Here is a 21,885-nt window from a genome sequence, read left to right on the forward strand (position 1 = left end):
CTGGACTTTTCAAACCTGCTGTAAAATGGAATTAAAATCCTCAAGGCCCTGATATACTTCAACAAAATTGAAGAACAAACTGATGTGACATTTTGAACAAAATTTCCAGAAAAGTTTACTTGGGCTGGTAAAATCCTTTTGTACGACCATTGGTACGTGGCGATTACATAATAGGTAAGTGTGCGCGAAGCCTCTGCCTCCTTTCACGAGGAAATCTTTTCTGCTTCATTTCTTCTGTTCAGTCCTTCATGGTCAGACTTGCTGTTTTCTCAATGTTGTAGTGTGTTTATTAGGGCTTAGGTATCGAGTTTGATACTTTTTAGGCACCGACCGAATTGCCTCTACCATCGAGTATCAAAAAATCTCTTGTCGTTCGGTACAAGTCGTTTTCATGTGTGTCATGTCACTAGTTTGTGTATGTTGTGTCAGAGTAGTATGTTGTGCATGTGTAGACATATATTGGAGAAGTTTCTTACGGAGTTCTTCATAATTAGAAAACGTTCTATGTACCAGTGTCAGTTCTGGCCCTTCTAACATCACAGAGACAGTTACAGTGAATGGTGATTTTGACTCGGCAGGATCATGTATTGGATAAGGTATTGGTGGATGTGAGAGTTCTCAATTTTGGATGCATGTCTTTAAACTTATGTGAATTTAAAACAGTACATGCTTGCTTAATATAATTCACAGTCTCATAATTAACAGTAATGATAACTGTTTGATCATAGCTTCAAGCTCATAGCCTCAGCCTCAAGCAAGGACTCACTTGACATGAAATTGTCAGTGTACTCAAAACATCCCTCACTGTCCTCCAGATCCAGTTCCTATGTGTCTTTCACTGGTATCTGCCAGTTGACCTTGACAATGCAATAAAGTTCATCAGCAGGTAAGGTTACTAAGTCTTTCTTGATATCCCACACCAGCCGCTTCCTAGCAGGATCCGCCATGATGTTGCTCTCTGACGTCCCTCTGGACCCTGGATGCAGCCTCAACCTCTGGATGCAGATAGCCATTCGCAGATCGTCTGGCACTCGCGTCGTGTCTCGTCGCCCATGAACGCAGCAGCCACTAGCCTCTAGCCCCAATACAATGCCCCCTGGTCCCAACGGCTTTGAGATGCTTGGATCAGTCTCCTTGTGACGTGTGGAGCTGGTCCCGGAAGAGCCCCCACAAATCTGTTGGAAGACCTCACTCTGGGGGTCAACTCAATAGATGAGAATGTTTTGTTTTTAGTAAATAAAGGAGACTGAGACAAGTGCGTGTCTTCAGTAAACTCAGGACTGCTTGACTGAACACACTATTGTCTCTCTCGCCTTTATCTACTAAAGGCACATTATCATCTGTTGAGTTGACCCCAGATTGAGGTCTGCAACACTTGCATTGACTGAGATGCTCCTTTTACACTCAATCACGAGTCAAGTCAAGTTTATTTATATAGCGCTTTTCACAATACAGATTGTATCAAAGCAGCTTCACAGTATTAAATTAAAATAATACATCAATGCTTGTTTCTAGTGGAAAACGTCCACGTTTGGTAAAGCTGATCAATAGTATTGTTGATTGATTAATTAAATTAAATATCCCCAAATATCCCCAACTGAGCAAGCCAAAGGCAACAGTGGCAAGGAACCGAAAAACTCCATCAGGTGACCTAATGGAGAAAAAAAAAAACCTTGGGAGAACCCAGGCTCAGTCGGGGGCCAGTTCTCCTCTGGCGTTTTTATGAACTAGAGGTCGGATTTAACTATAAGATTAAAAGTATTATATGAATGCCTGGCTGAAGAGATGCGTCTTTAATCTAGTTTTAAACTGGGAGAGCGAGTCTGAGCAACGAACAGTATCAGGAAGACTATTCCAGAGTTTTGGAGCTAAATGTGAAAATGCTGTCCCTCCTTTGGTGGATCTGGATATCCTAGGTTTGACCAAAAGCCTCGAATTTAGTGATCTTAAAGAGCGCGATGGATTATAGGGCGATAGAAGATCCGTTAAATAGACTGGAGCTAAGCCATTTAGGGCTTTATAAGTCAGTAGCAATACCTTGTAATTAATTCAGAACTTTATAGGTAACCAATGTAGTGATGATAAAATTGGTGTTATGTGATCATATTTTCTTGATCTAGTAAGAACTCTAGTGGCGGCATTTTGGACCAACTGTAGCTTGTTTAATGAGGACGCAGGACAACCGGCCAACAAAGCATTACAGTAATCTAGTCTCGAGGTCATGAATGCATGAACTAATTTTTCTGCATCAGAAACTGATAGAATGTTACGTAGCTTAGCAATGTTTCTAAGGTGGAAAAAGGCTGTTCTTGTAACATATGAAATATGATTTTCAAAAGACAGGTTGCAGTCTAGTATAACACCCAGGTCTTTTACTGTAGAGGATAAAGTAACAGGACATCCTACTATGTTAAAGTTGTAGTGTGAGAGGTTTTGTGGGCGGTTTTTTGAACCGATGATTAGTACCTCTGTCTTGTCTGGATTTAATAAAAGAAAATTGCGCGTCATCCAATCTTTTATATCTTTAACACACACTGTCAATTTGGATAATTTAGCATTTTCATCTGGCCGTGATGAAATATAGATTTGAGTGTCATCAGCATAACAATGGAAACTAATTCCATGTTTCCTTATAATATTTCCAAGTGGCAGCATATATATTGAGAATAACAGAGGGCCTAACACAGATCCCTGCGGCACTCCATAGTTTACTGGAGTTATGATCGATTTTTCTCCATTTAAATAGACAAAATGGTAGCGGTCAGATAAGTATGATCTGAACCAACTTAATGCTTGTCCTTGAACACCATTATAATTTTGTAGTCGATCTAATAGTATTGTGTGATCTATAGTATCGAACGCAGCACTAAGATCAAGTAAAACTAGTATTGAGATACAGCCTTAGTCAGATGCTAAAAGTAAATCATTTGTAATTTTAATGAGCGCAGTTTCAGTGCTATGATGCGGTCTGAATCCAGACTGAAACTTTTCATAGATGTCATTTTCTTGCAAGAAAGAGCCCAGTTGAGCGGACACCACTTTTTCTAGTATTTTAGACATAAAAGGAAGATTTGAAATGGGTCTATAATTTGCTAGATTATGCGGGTCTAATTGTGGTTTCTTAATGAGAGGTTTTATAACTGCCAGTTTAAATGTTCTTGGAACATGACCTAAAGATAAAGATGAGTTAATAATATTGAGGAGAGGCTCTTCCACTATAGGCAGCACTTCTTTCAGTATTTTAGTTGGTATAGGATCTAATAAACATGTTGTTGTTTTAGATGAAGTGATAAGTTTATTTAACTCTTTTTGTTCTATAGTTGTAAAGCACTGTAATTGTTCTTGCGTCGTGATAATTGAGGCTGAATTATAAGGCGCGATTGAGGATTGAACGTTTACAATTGTGGTTCTGATGTTTTCTATTTTCTCAGTGAAGAACTTCATGAAATCATTACTACTAAACTGTAATGGAATATTTTGTTCAGGTGACATCTGTTTATTTGTTAGTCTAGCCACGGTGGTAAATAAAAACCTAGGATTGTTTTGGTTGTTTTTTGAAAACTTTGAAAATGTTTTCTTTGTACTTTTGTCAGTTAAATGAAGTTTAAAGAGAATTAACAACGATTCTTGATTTTATTGCATTTTGCAAAATGTCCCAACTTTACTGGTTTTGGGGTTATGCTGCAACTCTTTGCTGTCATTGTATTCTAGTACACTAACACTTTTCACTTGCATACGTGACATTGGAAAGTGTGAAATGTAGCTTTCCAGAAAACGTACAATAAGACTCTAAAAAGCCTATATACAAAACAAGTCCACTTGCTTTTTTTCCTGTTCTTACTTGAGTTTATATCTATTCATTGTATTTGAACTGATCTGCTAACTCTTTATTGTGATGCTCCCCCATTCTACTGACTAAGTAATTTTGCAAGTACATGTCAGCTTATTCTAACCCTACCAGTGTGCTAATACTCTACTAACACTAATGAGAGTTAGTAAACATGTAGGTGTAACGTTACTTATAGTGAACAGAATGTGTTAAAGGGACCATCAAAATAAAGTGAAACCGGACACTTTAGTTATGTGAGGTAAAATTTTTATAATCAACCTTAACTGGAAAAATCGTTTTGAAGGCTGACTTAAATAGGTTGTAAAAGGCATATATAGCTGTACTGATGTTTTTGGAAGAACTTGCTGATGGTGGAAAATGGACTACTAATAACTAGCAGCAGGGCTTGAGATTAACAGTCATTAAACAAGGAATATTTTGATAGGAGACACCACCTAGATGGCGCTTCATTAACTAGTAGTTCTATCATCTGGCATGCATAAAACAAAATACAATGCAAGATACATTATACAAGACATAATAACAATAATCATCATACACACAATGTACTGGGATGCACGTTCATTTACAGCTCAGTTTGTCTATAAATGAATACAGGAAAGTCTATTTTATGTGTCTTTCCTGACTCAAATGACTCTGCATACTTTTAAGTTGTAAAGCCCTGGCAAGCAGAGGCCTGGTTCTATTACGTTGTGGGTTGTGCAGACACCTTAGCACCTTGTTTTGTGGTTGGTGAGGGTTTTTTAAAGATTATTTGTTCAGTATAATAGACACTTGCGTCTAATTTGTCTCAGTCGTTACAGTGCTAATTTTAGTTATTTTTCGCTGCTTATTGCCCTTAAACAGTCAAATACACACAAAATAATGTGAAAATGCCGGTGCGTAACGGCATAATAGGTCCGTGTGTCAGGTCTTAAAGTGACAGTAGCCTAATATACCTGCTGCCAAATTATGAGATGATATTAAAACATCTATATGGCAGTTTCTCCGCATGGTATCAATGTCAATGTTGTGGCCAGAGAAAATGCTGAGTAGCAAGTAACTTTGGAAAACCACTAGCCACATTGGTTGGTGAGCAAAAAAGTTAATGTCAAGCCCTGACTAGCACCACTATGTTGTGTCAATAGTTTGAGTGATCAGTTGAAGTGTTTTTGATTGAGCAAATCCTTTACTTCCACAGGGAAAGTTAGAGGAGAGAAAGCCATTTATGTTACTCTTTGATGAAGTCGCCATGAACTACATCCTATCTGCTGCACAGTAAGTAAACGTCTTAAGTTTATTCTAAATCAGGGTTCCTCAAATCTGGCCTTGGAGGGCCACTGTCTTGCAGAGTTTAGATCAAACCCTGATCAAACTCACTTGCCTGCAATTTTCTAGTAGCTCTGAAGACCTTGGTTGTTCATGTGTGTTTGATTAGAGTTGAAACTAAACTCTGTAGGACAGTGGCCCTGCAGGAACAGATTTGAGGAACCCTGCTCTAAATGACTTATACCAAAGAGTATAAAAGTACCAAGAGGCGAAACTCAATAGAACGTTCCATTGCAACAAACGCACCCATGCGCAGAGCTGCAGCTCCGCCATCTTGGACTGAACGCAACACAGCTGTCATAGAATTGAACGATAACCGGTTCAAATTCAAAAGCGGTTAAATGAACTAAATAGTAGTTTCTAGTTTTTAATATCTCTATAGCAGACATCCCATGTCTCCCGGAAGTTCCGGGAGTCTCCCGCATATTGATAGCGGCTCCCTGATGCCCGCAAATTAGGCTAAAATCTCCCGGAATCTAGAGCGAGCGAGCAAGAGCGCGCAGCTCCAAACCGTGTAACGTTAGAGTACACGGCAGAAAGGGTGAGGGAGCGAGATATCAACATATCAACCTAAAATGTGGAACACAACTTCTTCAGATTTTTTGCTTTCATTTTCTTGCAGTTCTTGAGTAAAATATATTTTGTAATATATATATTTTATATAAAATATAAATAATTATATTTTTAAATTTGTACATTTTAATAAACTCAAACTTATATAACTTTTTTCTGTTTCACTTTCATAATTTATTTCACTTAAACAATAATCTGACAAATGTCTTCTTTAAAACAAGACCAACCATAGGTCTATATTCCAAAGCATTCTTGAATTACAACCATTTAAGTTTGGATAGTGATTTTCATGTTTATGCGAAAAAAAGGTGACAGTTAAAGGGTTAATTTAGTGATAACAATGAATTAATAAAGCGTTCATTTGCCAGGTTAGGTGTTCATATATCTCTGAAAGTATGCAGCTGTTATCGTTGACGTTAGCTCACTTTAAAGTTAATAAAAACCTTTTCTACTTTACCTCTCTGGATCTTTGGGGAATCTATGAAATGTTAGTTGATTGGTTGTAGACTGGTAGTTGTTGCAGTTGATGGCAGAACACTGTTTTCTTTGTCTCCAATTATTTCCAGACATAATGTTAATGCTGTACAGTAGTTGTGCTAACGGTAAAGCCGTTGGTTCAGTCCAAAATGGCGGCCGCGCTACCGAAGCGCCACCTAGTGGCTGTTGTCAAAACTGCAACGGAGTTTCGCCTCTTGGTACTTCTATACTCTTTGCTTATACTCTAAATGACTCTAAATAATACTGTTCGAATGACTGCAAAATGCTGTTTGGATTTTATTTTACTATAGGTCGGCAGATGGTGCAGCTCTGTGTAACCAGTGAGTTTACATTTTTCTCTTAAAAACCAACACAGGCTTAATTTAGAACAACTGAGTTCACTCCTGTTAGTTTTAACCAAAACCGTCCGTCGTCCAATTCAGATCATCGGGTGCCGTTGTGGAAAGAAGATACACTTTTTTGAAGAGGCTGTGTCAGGTTCTCTGTGCCCTGGGTAGCCAAATCTGCTCTCTAGTGGTGAGGTGGTCACATGAGCATCACTGTTGTGTATCATTTATCCTTTTTTCCTCTTATGAGAAATGCAGATGATTTTTATTTTTCTCTTCAGGGTTCAGATGCTGGAGTACAAGTTCCTGTTAACCTAAATAAATATATGGAGGCTCTTCTTGCCTTCACTACTCATCCCAGCCAGGTTGAACTGCATTATAGCTACTCAGTGAAACTCATTGGTCAACCAAGAATTGTTACTAAATATTGCATTCCATATTTAATAATTTATTTGTATATTATTCAAAACAGTTTCTGAGGTCGTCCACGCAAATGACCTGGGGAAACTTATTCCGACATGAAGTTTTATCGAAGGATCCTATAATTTGCCAAATGACCATAAAATATTTAAGATCAGCAAGGATCAATCTTGTGAAAGTAAGTGCTGTGTATCCTAGACACAGAGCAGTTTTGAGTAATTGCTATCATACTTGATCATACTTAATCATACTTAATTGCTCTGTTTGCCTTTTACAGACTGGATTTCCCTCCAAGAATGATTGTCCAGGTTGTGAATTCTCCAGAGTGGACTTTGATAGTGATGAAGATTTCAACTGCTGCTTTAATTGTGAGTTATTATTGGTTAGTAACTAGTAATTTTCCCAATCCTTGACAATCAAATGCACAGATGATATCATCAACCCAGCAGTTCATATGTCGATCTAAAAGTTGCATAATCAAGTCAAGTCACCTTTATTTTTATGGCTCTTTATTCAAAGCAGCTTTACAGTGATCAATGGGAAAATGATTCAATGATGCAAACATTGCTCAAATCGGCTGTAAAGCAACTCTAAAAAGAAAGTGTGTCATTGTTCAGCTGAAGTCAGTTCAGTGTTGATTCAGTTTCAGTGTAAAGATCATCAGTTATTAAATTAGTTCAATTCGGCTATAAAGCAGCTCTTCAGTAAACAGTGAAGTCATCTTCCAGCTCAGTTCTCATTAAATAGTGTCAGTGTAGTCAGATCAATCCGTAGCTTGTTTCACCACAGGGAGTGTGTGTGTGTGAGAGAGAGATTAAAGGTTCCAGTTATTGATTTTGTACCTTTTGATGGTACTAGCTGGTTCTGCCCATTCACTGACTGTAGAGGACAGGAGAGAACATGGACTTGTAGGCGGATGATGAATATGATGTGATTGAATTTGATGTGGTTAGGAAAATGAATAACAAAAAAAATCCCCCACCAACCAGTGCATGCCCTGTGTGATGTATAAAGATATGGCAGAAATAAAATGGTTTGAATCTCAAAATTATCATTTTTTTAAAGATTAATTTTTCTTTTTCGGTTTAAACAGCTTTCAGGGCTCATCAGGGGGAAGCAGTTCGTCTGGCTTGTAAAATTGTCCCTTTTGAGGCCTTTCAAATTGCAAGGGAGTGGGCGCAGTATCAGATCAACACACCTATAGATACTGGGAATGCAACACGTGAGTATTGTTACTACACCTTCTTTATGGTAGTACTCTTTAATCTGCCAAAAGTTTATGCTGTTTTTATAAATGTGCTGCTTTCTGATTTTTTTTTTTCTTTCTTTTTTTTCTTTACTTTAAAAAAAATTGTAATAGAGTCTAATATAAGTCTGGTATTTGTTATCTAGTCATAGCCAATACAGCCTGTACATAGCACTTAATCTTTTATAACAAAATATTTTGTCCAAATGTATTACACAACAGGAAAAAGTTTCTCTTTTTTTTTCTTACAAAAAACTTTTTGTTGCTTTAAGTTGATGAAAACGTAATGTGTTGCACTTTTTGCCTCAGATGCGGCCGTTCTCTGACCGTTTCCGTTTTTTGTTTTCATTCCTTGAACCGATTCAGAGCCCTGGTTCATTGCATTGGAAACATTATTTTAATGCAAAGATTACATAATGAGGTAGAATTCTGAATTTCTGACAAGAATTAGACCTGTTTTTCAGACACACAGCTATAATCATTTAACCTTAAATTTCTCCAAAGCATCACCGTAGATCAGAAAAAACATTTCATAAACAATAGTCCATCACATTTCTTTTTGGTTTGTGAGACCATCATACAAGTTATATACAAAATCTGTCCTTATGAACAAATTGTCAAAGAGTGCATCAGAAATATGTAAGCTTCTGCTTTATCAGAGTGATCAGTGACAGATCTGAGTGACTCTGACAAAGGCCCTACAGTGATGGCTAGATGACTGGGTCAGAGCATCTCCAAAACAGCAAATCTTATCCCTGGTACACTTATTTTGAGCTGTCCCCGACGAAAGATGACCAATCGTGGTGATACAAACTTCTATACAAACTTGTCGTAGCCTACAATTCAATAGGTGTCATCATCGTACAGTCTACATACATGTCGTACACAAGTTTATTATATCCATGTCGTGCAGTGTGTTTTGTAATGATCTTATAGGATTGCTGAATTATGCATTATGGGGTTTTCCCCAGTATTCAGTGGTTGGTACCTACCAAAATTGGTGCAACAAAGGACAACCGGTGAACTGGCATCAGGGTCATGGCTCATTGATGCACAAGGGGAGCGTCAAAACTGGTCAAACAATCCGATTCATTGAGGCCCCACTTCGCAACTTGCAGGACTTAAAGCATCCACACCTAATATCTTGGTCCCAGATACCACAGGACACACTCACTCTTGTGGAGTCCATCCCTCAACAGAGCTGTTTTGGCTGCATATTGGTTTTAATGTTTTGGCTGATCTGTGTACCTATGTCATAACGCTTTGATTCCTTGTGGAATGAGATTGAGTTTGATTCACATTCTGAAATGAACAGATTCTCATTCATGAGGAGGCCCCTCATTTGTTTACAAATTTTCATGTTCATTCATTTAATTCATAGACTTAAAACACTGATGTTCACAATTGAAACACCATTATACAAGTTGAGCTCCACCGATGTCGGTTGCCACACACAAAAATCGACACTTCAAAATCGATACTTGTGTTTTACCTTAGAACGTTCCTTTAACATGCCTAAATGTGTGTCTTATTGTTGTCTGTTGAAGCTAAGATAGAAAAGGTTCTCTGTTTTGCTCTGTCCCCTTCAGCGGTTCAGTGGGATGCCATGACTTTCTTCACTGAAAGTGTATTTGGACAGCTCTTCAAAATCCTCGAAAAAGAGGCAAGACCATCCAATTTCTTTCATGGTGCAGCACTGAGGGATTTAAAGCAGATCTTGTCATTGAGACTTTTTTTTCCACTCCTGTAGAAACTTCCCATAGATGAGGGCATGGAGCTGCTGCAGATGGTTGTAAACTATGAGACAAGAGATCCTCTCATTCTGTCCTGTGTTCTTACCATCATATCCACTCTCTTTCCCTTCGTCAAACACCAACCTCACTTCCTGCCTCAAGTACTCTATAAGGTAAGAGATCTAATCTGGTGTTTCAAAATTGTAAAGCATTAAGGTTCGGTCATATTTACTGTTGCACAGCAGAATTTTTGCTTACTTTAAATGGTTAGTTCACCCAAAAATGAAAATTCTGTCAGTAATTACTCACCCTCATGTTGTTCCAACCCCGTAAGACCTTCGTTCATCTTCGTTTTTTAAATTTTTGGGTGAACTAACCCTTTAAGAGCAAATGCACCGACCCATTATACTGTTACACATGTGTTTCCGTCTCAACTATTTATGTTCACTTAAAAAAATAACTGGCTGTGTTTACGTGAATACTGGCCCACACCGGCATTTTGACATTTATTTTGTGTGTGTTTGACTGTGTAAGTGTGATAAGCAGCGAACTTTAACTTTTTTAACAATTTAGCACTAAGATTTAGTGCTTTATGTGTGCGCAAAATCTGCGGGACTGAGTAAAATTATGTGCAATACACACAATCCCACACCGAAATTCAAGCCCTGTAACACCAACAATTTTCATCCGGAGTAAATGAAACGAGTGAGTGAGAGGAGTCGGGTTTCGCTGTCGGAGAGGTGAGAGAGCTAGAAAGCACAGCTGGTATCGTGTATCTATTCTGCGTTTCAGATATTTCAGTATCGATATATATCGAAAAATCTATATTTTTGACAACACTACATTGCACTTAGTTTATTATTTCAGATGCCTTTTAAAAGACTACAGTTGAAAAATGTATATATTATATATAAAATTCAACCTGGTTAGTAGGAGTTACGTTACACGCCACTGCTGAAATCCACCTGCATTTGCCGGATTCGCTGGTGTTAATGTCAAGCACCCTGCCTGTGGTTATACACGGCTTATGATCTAGAATCAATCAATCAGTAATATGTGAGTTTGAATCTGGTTCACAATGTTTTCTAACCCCCTGTATTCTCTCCCCTTCTCCCCAAGATTTGTCCTCTGTCTGCTGTTGTATTTACATAGTTTACCTAAATCTTAACTAAAAAGTTTTTGTATTTATTAATAGCCTGTATGTGTTTTACTTTGTGCAATTATAGATACGTTAAAGACCTACCGACATTAATTTTGTTTCCTTTCTAAGATATTTCCTGCCATCACGTTTGAATTAGTTGAAGAACGCAAGGTAAGGTGCCCATACTTGTAAACATATCTGCATATCATTCTCTAATCAAACACTCTTGTTGACGTTCAGTGGATGTGTTCAGGCACCTCGAACGCGAGCTGAAAAGAACGTCAGAAGACATGCCTGTTCCTCCATCATTAGGATGTGTCGAGATTATTCGGACTTTATTCTGGTAAGTTAAAGCATGCAGGTACAAAAAATGTTCCTCCCCAATGCAAAACATGCTATTTAATAGTTGTTATGATTTGTTCTGCTCTTTGTTTTAATGCTGGAAAATGATTTCAAAACGGATAATTTTCAGTTTGATAACGGATGTCAGTCAGTTTGATGTCAGCCTTAAAGGTCCCATGACATGAATTTTCACTTTCTGAGGTTTTTTAACATTAATATGAGTTCCCCTAGCCTGTATATGGTCCCCAAGTTTCTAGAAATTTTAATCGGTGTAAATCAAGCTTTTGCTTTCTTTCTCTGCCTTTGAGAAAATGGAAGCTCAACCGGGCTGATCTTGAATCTCCTCCTTATGACGTTATAAGGAGAAATGTTACCTCCCCTTTCTCTGCTTTGCCCGCCCAGAGAATATTTTCCGCCCATGAGAAAATGAGCTAGGAAGTAGAACGCGCGCGCGCGCGATTTTAGTTTGTCCACGAGAGATATCATGGCTTTTGAGCGAGCGAAGCATAATAATTGCTCAATAATTGGATGTACACCGAAGGGTCAATACAGAGCTGGGCTTGCTGAACGTCTGAAACTAAAGTCTGGATCAGTACCAACTCTCTTTGGCTCAGCTAACGTTACACACCTCGGACAAGTAAGTCAACTAATGATATATAGTGTTGCTTTACTGTTTATGGTTACCTAGCTTGTTACACATAGAATGTGGCTGTAACATTAGCTATGCAGCTATGCAGTTACTTGCGCTAATGTAAAGGTAGACAGCATCAAGTATGTGTGTGAATACACACACTGTAACGCGAGTGTTGTACATTTCTTTGTTATTTGGATAACCGTTTTCCTGTTGGTTATATGGCGCGCGCGATATCCGCATTTCAAGATTGCAGAGCTTGATGTAATTGTAATAAGATAAATTACAGACGTTACAGATCTCTCATGAAAAGGCAACAGTAGGTTAGCTTTAGCTACATGATAATAACTGTAAACCATCGGAATAAAGTACCGTATCCAGACATAATATTTTAAACTAACCATTCGGAAACATCCTGCTGGAGCCGCTGAGTTGCAACTTCTTCATCCGTTGCTTCTCCATCTGGATCAGATTCTGGGTCAAACTGAAATGCTTGAACGACTGCGTGTCTTCGTGCCATTGCAATATATCCAATGTAAACATGCATGGCAGTGGCTATAATTCTGCACTGAGGCTGAATTTTTGGAAAGATTTCAGATACAGTACTAGGGACCACTAAGGCCTATATTAAAGCCTACAAAAAGTAGCATGTCATGGGACCTTTAAGTAATTGTGATATATTAGCATTCTCTTTTGATATAAACGCTAACGATAATAGATTATTTTTCATGCATTGCAGCCATGCTTCGACATGATGTATGAGCATGTGAAGAGGTTGTTCTCAAATGAGATGCTGCTGACACAGATGGAGAAGTGTGCTCTAATGGAAGCCCTGATACTGATCAGCAATCAGTTTAAAGACTATAATAAGCAGAAAGCCTTCCTGGAGGAACTCATGGCACCTGTTACTGCCCAGTGGCTGTCAGAGGAGATGAGGAGGTATGAATGGATGTTGTTACCTTTACTGAGTTTATTAAACAGATGTTGAAATGAATGAATGATGTGTGATCCTTCTTTTATTTCTGTGTTGTGTAGCGTGTTATGGGATCCTGCTACCTTCTTGGCATATGTTGGTGCTGATCAGGTGATCAGTGACCCAGACACAGAGGACCAGATGGGTATCAACAGGTCACGGGTAGGTGTGCCCTAGGGATGCATGATATTTTGAATTAAAATCAATATAGATTAGTGTGATTATCAGATTGTTCAGGCTTCGATTTAATTAAGTAAATATATGTGCTATTAGCTTTAGAGTGAAACGCATCATTTACACGTAGTTCATGATACACTGTATTTTTGTGTCTCAGAGCAGCTTCATTTACTGTGAATGAGACGCTTTGAGCATGTAAATGAACATACAGTGCCTTTACTCTGAAACCGGCAACGCATTTATTTATTTGCCGGCAACCTGTCAAAATGAAAGCTTGAAATCACTGAGCAGATTTCTTATCACTTTTGACCAATAGGTGGTGCTGTTACCGAATAAATGTAGTATGGTCAGTGTGAGGAGACAATGACGCACAAAAAAGTTTGGTCTCAATATGCTAAAGTGTTGCAGAGTTAAAGCCTCAGAACGTTATTCAAGAACGATTTGGTCAGTCAATACAGCTTTTTACCAGCATGGCCTGAAGATGATCTGAGCCTGTTTCGGTGAAAATTGGACTAAACACTCAGCAGCTCGGTTTGAAATAGGCAGGTCATTCCATATCACCCTTGTTCTGTGGCTGCCATCGCATCATCCAAGTGGATGCTGCACACTGGTGGTGGTTGAGGAGAGATCCCCTGATATGATTGTACAGCACTTTGGGTGTACAGTAGTACTTATGAAAGTGCTATATAAATGCCTCATTCATTCATTCATTCACTCCACCAGCTTGAAACTTTCAAGGTAAAGCTCTGTGAAAGTGATTTTGTGCCTCTTTGGGATGACACCTCAAAGTGCCATTCACTTGCAGAACGCAAGCTTCTGGAGGGCACGTAGTTCTGAAGTAATGAGAAGGAAACATCAGAAACGTCAGTTGTATAGCATGCTCCTATAGGAAGGACCTGATCCTCCTATTGTTGTATAAGGCAAATCTGCAGGCCCAGGCAATTCTAGTCATGTGGTCTGTGAAGTTTATCTGATTATCAATCATAACTCCAAGGTTCCTGGCTGTCCTGGATGGAGTTATGGTTGACATATTAGCTGAATGGATGTAAGTTGTGATGAAGGGTTGGGTTGGCTGAGACTACAAGCTACTCTGTCTTCGCAAGGTTGAGTCCTTCATCCAGTAAGAAATGTCTGTCAGGCAGGCTGAGATGCGAGCAGCTACCATAGGATCATCTGGCTGGAATGAGAGGTAGAGTTGTGTGTCATCTGTGTAGCAGTGATATGAAAAAACATGTTTCTGAATGACAGATATTAGTGGTGACATGTAGAAGGAGAAGAGTAGTGATGCCAGCACTGAGCCCTGAGGCACCCCAGTAACTAGATGTTACAACTTAGACACTTCAACCCTCCACAACACCCTAAAGGACCTATCTGAGAGGTAAGACTTGAACCATTGGAGTGTGGTTCCTGAGATGCCCTTCGTCTTGAGGGTTGACAGATGGGTCTGGTGGTTAACGGTGTCAAAAGCAGCAAACAGATCCGGCAGGATGAATGTTATTTGGAAGCTACTCTTGCCAGTCTCAAGAGTTTCAATAACTGAGAGCAGGGCAGTCTCAGTTGATTGTCTTCTTTTGAAACCAGACTGGTTGTTGCCCAGGAGGTTGAACTGTGTAAGAAACGTAGAGACTTGGTTGAACACGACTCGTTCAAATGTTTTAGAAATAAATGGAAGAAGGGATACCAGTCTGTAGTGAAATATTTTTGATTAGGCTAATGTCACGCTGCCATAAGGGGCCGTTCACATAGGGCATTTTTTGCACGTGCAAATTCGTTATTTCAAATGTAGGCGCGCGGCAAGCACGCTCATAATAGAGACGACACGACGTGCTCGTTTTTCCAGGCGCGCCTCTGTTCATGGTTGCATAGCAACGACAGACGCCACGGGAGAGCAAGCGCCATTTTTATTTTCACCATTATAGGGTGGTAAACACACTGCCGACTAGGGCTGGTTATCGAGTTTGATACTTTTTTAGTCACAGACCGAATTGCCTCTATACCATCGAGTATCAAAAAATCTCGTCGTTCGGTACAAAATGTCTGCTTTGTTTTTTGCCCTCAGTTCACTGACAAGGTTTGTACTGTAAATATGCTTGACTATTAAAGGTGGGATATTTTTCTCTATTGAAAGAATGTATTTATTATCTTTGTGATTTTTAAAATAATTGAAGGAAACATACTTTGATGCTGGCTTGAGAAAACCCAAACCTTGAACCGTGACTCACTCGGATCGCCTTGTGCGCCTTTGCCTATGGCAAATGTCACGGCGCTGCCCACAGTGCTATTGCTCCGACATAACGGCTCACTTTCAGCAGTTAATTTATCTATGGGTCGTAACATAGCCAGATACAGATAAATCAAAAAAAAAAAGTCAATTTTCCATTATAGGTCCTCTTTAAGTGAACATAAACTGTTAAGAAATAAGTTGCATGTGTATCATTATATTGGATCAGTGTATTCTGTCTTAAAGTGGCAGCAATCTAATAAATCTGCTGCTGTTTGTCATTAATGTAAATCAGACAACAAAAGACAAAGGGAAGATCACTTGTTGCTCTTTAGTAGATTTAGTAGGATTAATCTATATTTAATTTATACAGTAATGACTATGCAGTGTTGTTTTACATTTGTTACTTTCTGTTGATAAAGAATGATCTATTTTTTTAATTGATTATTATTATTTTTAATTATTTTTACTTGACCCATTCATTTCAGGTCTTGGAGACTCTGTGAGTTGAATCATATGAGTTGAATAATATTAGGATGAGTTCGAGAATGAGTAGTGTTGGTGTGCCTCCAGGGACAGGGTTGGGAAACACTGGTCTAATAGATGTGAATATGAGTGGCTTTGATTGGCTTGTGTCTTTTATGGCAGATTAGTTTTTGTGTGTACACAATACTTGGAGTTGTGAAGCGTGCTCGTTGGCCTGCTGATCCTGAGGAGGCAAAAGCAGGCGGCTTTGTGATCAGCACTACCTCTGATGGGACCCCCATCTACAGAAACCCTTGTGCAGAGCCTGTGCAGGCCCTTCTGCCCAACCTTTTGGCCCTCATCAGGTACATTAGGTCATTTCATTAGGTCATGATTAGCTTGTGTATATGTACTGTTTTTCTGCTATTGTAACAGTGTTTGAAATAGTTTCATGTTCTTCATCCTTTCAGGACCCACAACAGCTTGTTCTTGCCAGAGAACGTCAACCGGCTAAGCAAGACCTTTACTAGAGTCTATGATATTATGGATATGGAGAAGAATTCCGTTTTAGGTAGGTTTCTAATTTGTCCTGTCCTGATACAAACACCATAATTCAGGTTTTGCTGTTACCGGTTAGGTCAAATCACATTTATATTACACCTTATATTGCAGCTTCACAGTAATAAACAGGAAAAGAACAGTTACTGTTGCAGATTTCATCAATTATAAAACGAGTTCAATTCAGCTGTAAAGCAGCTCTACAGAAGACAATAGTCATTTATTCAGCTCAAGTCAAGATCTTTTTGATGAATCTGAAAATTTTCTGTCCCTCCATTGACAGCTACGCAACTGACACTTTGACTGTTCAAAAAGTTCATAAAAAAATCATTAAAACTGATTCATATGAATTGAGCAGTTTAGTCCAAATTTTCAGAAGAGACACAATCACTTCATATGTTGAACAGATTTGAATTTAGGCTTTTATTCACATATAAACTCATACATCAGTTGTGGTAAATGGAAGCTCAAGCATGTTCGCTTGATGTGCGAGAACCAGTGAGGTTCATTCTTGTGTTACGCAGCACTTTTGAGCTTCCGCAAGAACCAATGAGGTTTATTCTCGTGTGTCAAGCAGGTTCGGTTGATTTCACCGAAATAAAATTCTGTGAATTTCACTTCGGAAATTCAATTATGAATTGAATTATGATTAAATTATAATAAAATTATAATGATTTCATTATATAATTTCACAATATGAAATATATCTTTTCATACATGAAAAGTGAAATCATATATACTGTATATCTGTATACTGTGTATATATATATTTCACATATATTTCATATAGTATGAATATGAAATATTAATGATTTCACTTTTATGATTTAAAATCAATTATGATTTTTATGACTTCATCTTAAATTTATGATTTCACTTTCCTAACTTTAGTTAGTGTGTAATGTTGCAGTTTGAGCATATACAACATTTGCAAAGTTACAACGCTCAAAGTTCAAAGCAAAGGAAGATATTTGCTTTTAAATAAATTTTTTAAAGGACTACAACAAACAGCTGGTAGGGACCATTCCTCCCGGGTTAGTGACATCACCAACCCCAAAAAATTACAGAAACCCCGCCCTGGGAACATGCAACACAGGGGGGTGAGTCAGTCCATGAGAAGAGGAAGAGTTGTTGTAGTACAGCACGTTTGGGAGTTTGCTCAAGCTGTCGCATTTGTCTTTTCACATGCAATACAGTACGTAACACAAATGCAATAGCATGTCACTCTGTAGGCATCTTACAACAGTTCCCACACGAGCAATTTATAGATAATCATGACAGAATATTATAATCAAAGACTTGAAGATAGTTAACTCCACATCAGCAACATAAATTCATCAACTAACCATTCAGAAACGTCCTGTTGCATTCTACATGTAGTCACTTCTTCTTGAGTCTCTCCATCATTGTCCGACTCCAGTTTAAACATAAAAGGCAGAACAGTTTCTGACATTTTAGTGCTTGTCTGTGTGAGGTAATCGGAGCTACTAACACACAAGCTCTTGAAGCTCTGCCCTCTGTGCCGGGAGCAGCAGCTCATTTGCATTTAAAGGGACACACACGAAACAACACGTTTTTACTGACCCTCAAAAAGGGACAACTTTAACATGCTGTAAAAAAATATCTGTGGGGTATTTTGAGCTAAAACTTCACATACGCACTCTGGGGACAACAGAGACTTATTTTACATATTGTAAAAAGGGGCATTATACCACCCCTTTAAATGTCCAAATAAAGCATTTGAGTCACTTCAGGAAATTTGGACTATACCGCTCAATTCTAATGGATGCATCATTACGTATGTTATGAACTTTTGAGCGTCAAAGTGGTAGTTTAACTAGTATAGCTGTCAATGGAGGGACAGAAATCTCTTTTTGGGTAAACCCATCTCTTTAATCAATTATGAAACAAGTTCAATTCAGGTAACACAAGACAAGTATCATTATTCAGTTATTATGGAATATTATTATTCAGATTTTGTTCTCATCTACTAGTGTCAGTGCAGTTGAATCGATGGTATTACTGAATTTGAATTGTCTTTTAAACACCAAATCCTGGTTATGTTAAAGAAATGACTCTTCTTGTTTCCTACAGGAATTCCTCAACAAGTTTTTGATTCCTACGACACTCCAGTGTACAGAAACATTGATGAGCGCATGCAAGGCTTCTTCTGCTCACTCTACGAAAACTGGTTGGAACAATAAAGTTCAATGATTCATTTTTCTTTTTTGTTTGTTTGTTTAATATAAAAAACTCTTCTCCAATGGTGTAATCTCACTTTCCCGGTCCTGTTTACCCTATTCTGTTTTTCTTTTTAAAGTTACCAACTGCTTGGGAATGTTGGTCCCTGCTTGCAACAAGACTTTTATGCAATAGAAGGCTTGGCAGAGCAGATTGTTGGTTCCGCCTTCATCCATCTAGACAGTGTTCCAGACCACAGGCTCCGTCCCCTAGTCCATATCCTTTGTATCATATATATGTGTTTTTTTTTTTTTTTTTTTTTTTGCTATTAGTTATTAGTTGCTATTCTACTAAAAAGTAGAGCTGCATGGTTAATTAGTTAAAGATTGCAATCTAGATTCAGACACCCACAAAATCTCATTCCTAACTGAAAGCGATTCGGCTCTGTCTATCAAACCTTGTATAATCACAGCGAACATACAGATCTGCGTTGGCGCTGCCGCTGAACCAGAGAGAAAACAGTTGTCATGTATAGATATGAAACTGCTTCAAAAACGAAAGTCTTTTCAACCACACAATATAATTTTTCTGTGTTACTGTGTAATCACAGATGTACTGGGATAAAAGCTTATAGTTTGGATATGAACACTGATGTTTACGGTAGCCATCAAAATAGAGTAAATCACCTATTGAAAGTAATTGGCACTTCAAATAATGATTGTATCATTTAAAAATGCATTTGTCTTTGAATCATTCATTCAAGAGATTCGTTAAAAAATGGCAATTTATCCAGTAATGAAACAAGTTGAGTCTTTATGAGCGAGTCATTGAATCATTCATACTGATTTTGAAATTTATCGGGAAAGGTCAGCAAGCAGGCACTCGAACCCGGGTCGCCCGAAGCTCAACATCGCTACATGTCCGCGCGCTGCCCACGAGGCTATCGGCACTGACATTCAAACAGATTTTTTAAAAGTTATTCATTTAAATAAATGAAACTTTTTACAAAAAAAATAGACCACAGCAATTAACATTTTGTCAGAACCTCTAGTAAATTACATGTTATTTTGTTTAATTGTCTGTTCAGAATCGTGGGAGAATCGTGATTTCTATTTCAAACAAAACAAATTGTGATTCTCAATTTATCCAGAATCATGCCGCTCTATTAAAAATTCAGTAACATCTGCCGGTAACACTTAATAATAATGGTACCTAAATAATCATCTTCATACCTAAATTAATATATCACAATGAGCTTATGATCAAGAATGAATAAAGAACTAACCTTAACTACTGACTAGAGTCATTTTGATTCATACCTGAATAACGACCACCGTAACTACATGTTAGTACATGTTTAATAGTTAATGCACTAACTAACATCTAGTATAAACTAAATCAAACATGCTCTATAAGAAAGAATGAGAAGTATTTGACTCCAAATTAAACATGCATAGTTGCATATTATTGCCATGATTTAAACTCTTACCATTTGCAGCTTCATCATAAACATCACTGGATGGCACAGGATAAGTTCGCCATTATTTACACGGATCCTTTTTATCAAATGTAGATGATGCTAATTGTCATTGACTCATGAATGAAGTGCTGTAGGGTACAGTTTGTTTTTGTTGTTTTCCTTAATGTCTTTCACGCCTCTTCATGAAGCAGCTGGTCATGTCCTGTCCTCGTGAGTACTATGACAGCCTCCTCTGTCCTTTGCTGGGTCCATTATTTGCCTATCTACAGCAGGTAAACTTCACATCACACCCAATAAATGCCTCATTTAAATACTGATATTCTGTGCCGCCTCTGCTGTGCAAAGATGTTTTGTTGATACTGATTTCATTTGATTGTAATAGACCTATGTCTCTTTAATTTATTAATTAAAAGTGAATTTATGTATACTTCTAATAAGGTTAAGAACAATTGCCTTTATAATGGTGTAAAGGTGCTCCTGGAAAGAATTTAAGGGAGCAGAATCGTCCCTTAATAGAAAAGTTCATAATCCCATAAAATATTGAGATATCATTCTGCACACCCCTACTATGAAGTTTGAAGGTTGCACAAACACTTCACTGTTGTTTTATATCATTCAGTAATTTTGGGTATGGTGAAGCAACCAATTTTGCTTGTAGCACAGGATTTGCCTAATGCTATCTCCTATTTTTTTATTTCATTTAAAACAGAGACTGAGCTTTCGGTGGCAGATCATCAACCAAAGGACCAGTCTGAGGTAAGATATTTTAGTGTTGGATAATACAAAATTTTTGTGTACAGTTCTGGCCATCGGTTCTTTTACAGTTCTTTTAACTCCGCTTTCTTCTCACACTTTTTGTGTGATATCCCTGCCTCGAGTGTGTAGTTTAGATTGAAAGAGAGAAGCTGCAGTTGCATAAGACTGACACGAGTTTTTATTCTCCAGAAGACCTGACTGAAGCCACATTAACACCACCAGTGACTTTGTAGCTGCATGTTGCTTGTCTCCGTACTTCATGTTACTTGTGGCTGTTCCTTGTGCCGTCGCTTTAAAGTTTGTTTTTCATTGCTTTTGACCCATGTAACCTTGTAAAAACTTCAGTCTTCACTGCATAAATTATAAATTAAATATAAATTAATACTTTTTAAAACTATAAAAGTTATTCAGTCAAGAGCAGTGAGTGATTTTTCTTTTTCAGTTGTTCTTTGATTGTCCTTAATGACAGACAGCTGCAGGTTTATTAAGCTGATGTCACTTTAAGCCCTGCCGCACATGACGCGGATCTGACGCACATCCAATTTTTTAATGCGTTATTTAATGCAATATTTCTAATGTGTCAAACAGCCCTAGTCAAAATACAGTGCCAAAAGGTTCCAAAACATCATGAAAATTTGACAGATATTCAGTTTTCTTGTCTGTTAAAATGTTTATTTTGCACGTTTCAAAAACCAAACAACAACAGAGGCACAGAATAAATTTTTTTTTTTAAACCTTTTTTTCTTTCGGTAATCTGTTTCACACGGATGTGTGTCACAATACAGAAGATCTGTCACTACTTCTGTTTCATTGTGACTAAATAGTAGAATAGTTTGTTAGCTTTCCTAAGCCAACATAATATGTTTAAATACAGCATTAGTATGTTTTTTTAATGTTTTTTTATCTCAAGCCAGCTTTGGTTACACAAGTACAATCCAAAATTCACTGCAGTTAGACCTTCAAAGATTAAACTGGTCATGCATCATGCATCTGTTCAGTCAATATA

General features: G+C 37.9%; 1 protein-coding gene across 1 annotated transcript in view; it reads left to right on the forward strand.

Moving 5' to 3' along the window:
- The window catches only part of xpo5 (exportin 5), a 43,062-nt gene that overhangs the window by 14,536 nt on the left and 6,641 nt on the right, over window positions 1-21,885 (forward strand). The window contains exons 8-26 of the mRNA XM_084093290.1: window positions 5,031-5,107; window positions 6,520-6,549; window positions 6,652-6,745; window positions 6,837-6,920; window positions 7,028-7,153; window positions 7,253-7,343; window positions 8,069-8,197; window positions 9,811-9,884; window positions 9,972-10,127; window positions 11,225-11,266; window positions 11,349-11,438; window positions 12,808-13,007; window positions 13,104-13,203; window positions 16,088-16,269; window positions 16,375-16,475; window positions 18,557-18,653; window positions 18,783-18,918; window positions 20,297-20,395; window positions 20,833-20,879. Of these exons, the coding sequence (XP_083949416.1) occupies window positions 5,031-5,107; window positions 6,520-6,549; window positions 6,652-6,745; window positions 6,837-6,920; window positions 7,028-7,153; window positions 7,253-7,343; window positions 8,069-8,197; window positions 9,811-9,884; window positions 9,972-10,127; window positions 11,225-11,266; window positions 11,349-11,438; window positions 12,808-13,007; window positions 13,104-13,203; window positions 16,088-16,269; window positions 16,375-16,475; window positions 18,557-18,653; window positions 18,783-18,918; window positions 20,297-20,395; window positions 20,833-20,879 (1,955 nt within the window). The remainder of the gene's footprint in view (window positions 1-5,030; window positions 5,108-6,519; window positions 6,550-6,651; window positions 6,746-6,836; window positions 6,921-7,027; window positions 7,154-7,252; window positions 7,344-8,068; window positions 8,198-9,810; window positions 9,885-9,971; window positions 10,128-11,224; window positions 11,267-11,348; window positions 11,439-12,807; window positions 13,008-13,103; window positions 13,204-16,087; window positions 16,270-16,374; window positions 16,476-18,556; window positions 18,654-18,782; window positions 18,919-20,296; window positions 20,396-20,832; window positions 20,880-21,885) is intronic.

Source organism: Abramis brama (assembly GCF_963993115.1).
Source record: "Abramis brama genome assembly, chromosome: 19".
In the NCBI taxonomy this organism is placed as follows: Eukaryota; Metazoa; Chordata; class Actinopteri; order Cypriniformes; family Leuciscidae; genus Abramis; species Abramis brama.